This window comes from Nanorana parkeri, unplaced genomic scaffold (assembly GCF_000935625.1).
Source record: "Nanorana parkeri isolate BGI_ZX_2015 unplaced genomic scaffold, ASM93562v1 scaffold5, whole genome shotgun sequence".
In the NCBI taxonomy this organism is placed as follows: Eukaryota; Metazoa; Chordata; class Amphibia; order Anura; family Dicroglossidae; genus Nanorana; species Nanorana parkeri.
In genome coordinates, this window is record NW_017306273.1 from 1,529,943 (window position 1) to 1,536,281 (window position 6,339).

Here is a 6,339-nt window from a genome sequence, read left to right on the forward strand (position 1 = left end):
CCCCCCCCCTGCCTTTCCCTGACAAGTTTATTTAAAAATAATAAAAGAAAGTGAACACTAGCTTCAGTTCAATAATGTTTTTTTATTGTTCAAAGTTTTTTATTCAACACATTTTTCTTTTTTTATATCACTATAATGTATTGATTCAAAATACTCTGCACATCTCTGTACGAAGTGCATGAACAGATACTTGCACACAACTGCAAATATTATATAGCACCATATGTTATAATTAACATCACAACAACTTTTGCAAAAACTGCATACCTATTACATACACTAATGATGCAAATATTGCATACTGCATTCTGTATTTCCTAATTGTAGGATATTTTGCAAATTTTGCATACCAAAAATATAATCCATTCGAACGAATAAATCCTGCAAACATTGCAGAACGTAGTGAGGTATACCGTAATATACTGCATCATCAATGAGATGCATTATACACAATACATCCAAATGCTGAATGTCATTATATACTTATTTCTCAAGGAAAATTACAATAGTGTCATGAAATCAACTTCTATACATTAATGTATAGAGTAATAGTAACTATTAAACTTAATAACATCATAATATATGATACTCCCATAAACAATACAGGTTTAAATGGGCACTGACATTTCTGCAGCTTACATTAACACTGAGAAGAGCAAAAGAATATGACAACAAAGGACTCCCAAAGGATTCCCTGCATTGTCAATATTATTTTTTATATGCATCGCTCTTCTAATATCATGCATTCATTTGCATGCATACAGTTTACAATGCAGTCATTGTAACACAGGAGAACATTCACAGAATGCATCCAAATAGATTCCAATCTATTTAAGAAAAATATTCATTTGTATAAAATATAAATTGAATTTCAAAAAGGAACAACTAATTGTGATATAGGGTCAAGTTAATAATGACCTTACTTTCTATCCATATAAGGAGTAAAGATAGATAGATAGATAGATAGACAGATAGATAGATAGATTCCATATTGCATATTGGAATTCAAATGAGCTGTACTGTATATGCTTAACTCATAATATTAGATCACACAGTGATTAAACTCTATTAATAATTATCATACTCTCTATCGATATACAATAATAAAGCATATATATAGATAGATATACAAAAATTCCATATAGGAATGTAACAGAGCTAGCATTTGCTCCTATTATAAAACAAGTAATGTCAAGTCACATGGTAATTACAGTCACTTCATAAGAAGCGTACTCTCTATCCATTTGATGGATACAGTGACAGGGATCAGATCCCCATGTGTGGATGTCAGGTAAGCTCCTTGAATAACCAACTCAACAGTCTCTACCAGGGTCTCCACAGAGCTTTGCTGCTGTCTGGAGCACTGTGCTTGCTGGGGGAATGTGAGACGGGGAATACAGAAGGACGTAGAGCGCCGGGCACCATCTGAGCCCCGTGGAGGTTCTGCAGCAGCTGCAGCTGGGCGTCTGTTTGCTTGTGCATGGACAGGAAGGTCACAGAGTCCTGGACACAGGTGGAGTAGCCATCTCTGTAGGCTTGGCTGGAGGTTGCTGTCACAGCTGGAATAAACAAGACGCATGTTAGTTATATAAAGTCTACTGTCACCTTCTACAATCCTCTCCTGACACCTCTGAGCAAGAATTATAAGATGAAGGATAAAGGAGGGGGGTACTTACTTTTCTCAGCCATGTGCTGCTGCAAAAGGGTGACCGTCATCTCCAGTATGTCGGCCTTCTCAGGTTTGGAGGGCAGTTGATGTTTCTGGAACTCTTTCTCCAGTAGGAGACGCAGCTGCTCGATACTGCTGTTAATGCGATCTCTCCTCATCTTCTCAATAACGGGCTTCCTCAGCTGCAAAACAAAGACATGGAATGGTTAGTGACTTCATATATTTGGAGAAAAAAGACTTTTAGGAGGAACAAGAATGAAGTTGGAGGGAATCAAGGTGGATTGGGGTGACAGAATGAGACACCTTGGAGGTGCCTGCATGGAGAGATCTAGGAGGACATTGGATGGGAAGACCTACAGGGGTGACAGGATGAGGGATCTTGGAGGTGCCTGGATGGGGAGATCTAGGAGGGCATTGGATGGGAAGACCTAGAGGGGTGACAGGATGAGGGATCTTCTAGGTGCCAGAATGGGGAGAAGTAGGAGGATGGGAAAGGAAGATCTAACAAGATGATAGATCTAGGAGAAAACAGAATGAATATATCAAGAAGCTAACAGGCATCTAGAGATAAACTTACTTTTCTGGGTTTCTGAGTCATCTGACGGTCAGTGCAGTTAAGTAGAGGGCTGCTGAAAGGAGCCATGTTGTCCGGTCAGAGGGTGTAAAGCAGTTCCTGGGCTCAGTGTTCTCTCTGTAGAAGGGGTTTCAGTAATGTGCTGTCACAGAGCTGACCCTCCTCTCTATATACCCCTCACTCTGCATAATAATGTGTGAGGATCGGACTGTGCAGAGGTTCCCACACTCAGCAGCCAATCACAGAGCAACAGGGACAATAGACGTGTGTCACACTGCAAGGTGGCATCTGGAGCCTCTAAAAGGGGCAGGGGGGGAGGGATAATGAGACTTTCTGCTGAAAGAAGCTTGCAGTGTGGGAAAGGGCTACTTATTCTATTATCTGATACCTGCAGAGAGGAAAAGCTTCCACAACAGCCTGCAGCTACATGTGGACAATAAAATCATTGCTGACTTCAGGTGTCACTGGAAAATAACGACTGGACACATCGACGGCTTATAAAGTTGCATATAAATTCTTACAAAAAAAACCAACAAATATGAATATAAGATCAATATTTTGTTTCCATTAAAACGTTGATGTTTTTGCAAGCAATATTTTGTGCAGTTTATAACAAAACTTTTTGTATAGAGTACGTAATAAAAAGCCTTGTATGTTTTTTTTTGTTTTTTTTCTACATGTGTCCCATTTGGGAGATTTCCATTCATTTTCTGTCCGGTAGACATGACAGGAAGGGAGAGAAAAAAATCTCCAAATTGAGGGAAATGCCCTCTTGGACAGTTGTCACCAGAACAGGTCTCATTACTGGAAGATGTGCCCTCTATTCCTGTTCTGATGACAACTCCAAATTTCAGATTTTCCCATCACTTTTAGTCCCGGTGACAGTGGTCTCCTGGACAAACAGAAAGGACGAATCTCCACCAGGGCCATTGACATCAATAAATACCTGACAGAAGTTCCCTCGTCATCAAAAACAGAGTATTGTCTTTAGATTCAATTTAAGGCAAGGTTCACACCTGCACAACACCCAGGCTGCGCGAGCATGTGCTAGTGCACACAGTGATTGCCACGCGGCCCCATTGATTTCAATGAGATGACAGCCGCACAAGTACAAGTACCTTTTTTGGCGACACACGACTCGCGGCTTGAAGGCGCGACTGGGGTGCCATTAGAAAATAATGGTACCCACAGCGCGATCGGTTCACACCTTGGCGACTCCTCGGAATCGTGCACGATTGCCGCGTGGTGAGGAGTCACCTAGGTGTGAACCTAGCCTAAATCTAAAATGTACATGTATTCAGCATTGGCTGCATGGCATGTCTCATGGTGGGCTTCCTGACGGTGACTACAGTGGACTATGACTGAGTAATGGGTGTTGAGGTGGCCAATTGAAGTCTCCATTGGAAGCCTGTGTGACAGGGTGACAACACAGGAACACAAATTGCTGACAGGGAAAGAGCATTGTCCCCCTATAACAGGAATAGTCTAAACAAGGACCTTCATGACAGGATCACCTGCTAATATTTTAATAAAAGACAAATGTAAAAATATTGAATATGTTTTTGAAAATTACATTACCATGTTCAGGTGTATATGAGATTTTAATGATTAGGTTTACATATACGTCAAATGTCTTCTCTATAACATCTACAAGCAAAACTGAACTGTTCCAGCTCCTTAAGGTAGGAGTTCTACCCCCTATACATGGAAGGATGCAGAAGACAGGAGCTGAGGAGGTGTCTTTGTCACAATTAGGTGTCACATCTCCCCCACATCAAAGGAGCGCAGAGCTATAGGCACACTCCAATAAAGATGGTAACACAATCACAAGCTAACACATTCTGACCCAGCTCAGTCTTAATATGCCAATACTCCATTTCCACCTGAAAAGACAGAGAAACCCAAACAGAAACCAGACTGACCCTCTAGTATAAAAGATCCGGCATGGCGGGGGGAGAAGCTGAGCGCCCATTACTTTCTCTAAACATACAGTATATTGTTAGAGCAAAATGTTAACATTGTTTCATGAATTTAATAAAATCTTATCCGGCACATTTGTTGGGTGTCATGTTTGTATTGGCTACAGGAAGCTGATCATAAGTAGGCAGATGCCACACCAAGAAGAACACAACAGGTACGGCCATGCAGGGTAAAAACTTGTTTTCTTTTTCTCCATAAAAGAGGGAACAATGGGCAAGTCACAATTCTCCAAAAGTATATATAAACCCTAAAACCATTGTTCTGTATGTTTGGCATTATGTCTCACTGTATACAGTATTCCTAACCAAATTGTTTTTGGGCAAAGTTTCTTATCTGGTGGTAACCCCACTTCCTGTTGCAAATGGACAACGCTAAAACTGGCTATACACTGCTTGCATTTTGGCCAAGTCCTGCCGACTCACCCAAAATGTGAACAATGTGTGTCCCCCTCAGGACCATCCCTATTTGACAAAAGCTGATTTTTTTTAAGGAGTCAGCTAAGCGGTGTACAATGCAATAGAGACAAAAACCACAAGAGGAGAAAAGACCGGGAATGGCTTGCTACCCAATTAAAAGTTCATGAGTGGGTCAGCAGTTTTAGGGCCCGTTCATGCCAGACAGTTGGGGCTGCGCTGGGTACCTTTTCCTGCGCAGCCCCAATGCATAGATGAGGCAATTTGCCTTGTTTTACATTGGCTCAGTTCACACCGCCATGTTGCCGTACAGACAGTGTAGGTTTTTTTCAGTGCAGCGTGGTGTGACGCGGTACAACCACATTGCACCTCACTGTGGCTGGTAGAACTTAATGAAATGTCACTTGTTACATTTCAAGTAAAGTTCTAACAAAAAAAAAAGAAAGAGTGCGATGTGTCAGGATCGGTTATTGGCCACACACACAGGAGCAGCAGAGCGATCAGCGCAGCTTGCTGGTTTGAATGGACCCTAAGTGTACCTGTGCAGAGAATATATGTCACCAGCACACCATGCATCCATGTAATAATCCAAAAAAGGATTCAAATGGTCACACTATTGCAATGTTACGGCGCCATGTAGGACCCCATGGTGCTGCATGCCCTTGCACTAATTGTGATGTCATCACTTTAAGACATATATGTCTTACCCTGTCTTCAAGACGTTAAAGTGATCACTTTGCAATTAGTACAAGTACAAAGTTTTGGGGCCACACAGCACAAAGGGGTCCTATGTATCCCCAAAACATAGCCCTTGCACCAGTTGTGATGTGTTTGCTGTAACCTCTTGATGACAGTATAAGACATACTGTATATGCAGGAGCACAGCAGGTTGGCTTTAACACCCAGCTGCTGCTGTGTTGTTCTGGGGCATGGTCAATTGGCACCCTCAAAACTATGACTGAGTTGTCACGATATACCTACAACGATTGGGAGCCAGTAGGACCAGTATTAATAATGTCATCACTTTGTAGCCAAGCACAGTGAACAAATGAACAGGAGCCCCTCTTACCGACCTCACTTAAAGGGCTGGCTCCCAGCAGTGGCTAAGGGGTAATACATTTATATTATATAGATCCACAACGTGCTGGCGACATATATGCTTCCCTATGTTGCCTTTTGCTGTAGCACTGTTTTACTTCAGGCTTTGCTCAGGAAGGAATATTACTAGTGAGTCCTTTATAGAAGCCAATCCATCTCCAGCTTCAAGGTACTCCGCTTATCTTTATCCAGAACTTGGATCAGAAGGAACCCCCTTATTCCAAAGGACATCATAGCCATAGACCTCCCAATGATTGGCCATCCTGTGAAAATTATCAGGGTTGTATGCAGGGATGTCCCTATAAGGAGGCAACCTGAGACAGTGGCCTCAGGCTCGATCTTATACGGGAAAATGGAGGTGCCATGACGGCCAGCTCACTGATGTCACTGGTTTCCAGGAGCTGAGTGGGATGCTCTGGCTGCTGCCCCACTCAACTCCTGGTAACCAGTGATATCAGTGAGCTGGGCAGGACCCCCAACAGAGCCAGACCCAAACCCCCTCCCCCCAGAAATGAGCATTCATCGCCAGCACCCACCACCCCATATCCCCACCTCCCGGAGACAAGCATCCAGCACCAGCACCGAGTCCAAGACTGCCAGTCCCC

General features: G+C 42.7%; 1 protein-coding gene across 1 annotated transcript in view; it reads right to left on the reverse strand.

The window, feature by feature from the left end:
• Window positions 1-1,323: 1,323 nt before the first annotated feature.
• Window positions 1,324-6,339, reverse strand: part of LOC108783999 (transcription factor HES-5-like) — a 22,102-nt gene continuing 17,086 nt past the window's right edge. The window contains exons 2-3 of the mRNA XM_018552724.1: window positions 1,677-1,851; window positions 1,324-1,559 (exon numbers count right to left, since the gene is read on the reverse strand). Coding sequence (XP_018408226.1) covers window positions 1,324-1,559; window positions 1,677-1,851 — 411 coding nt within the window. The remainder of the gene's footprint in view (window positions 1,560-1,676; window positions 1,852-6,339) is intronic.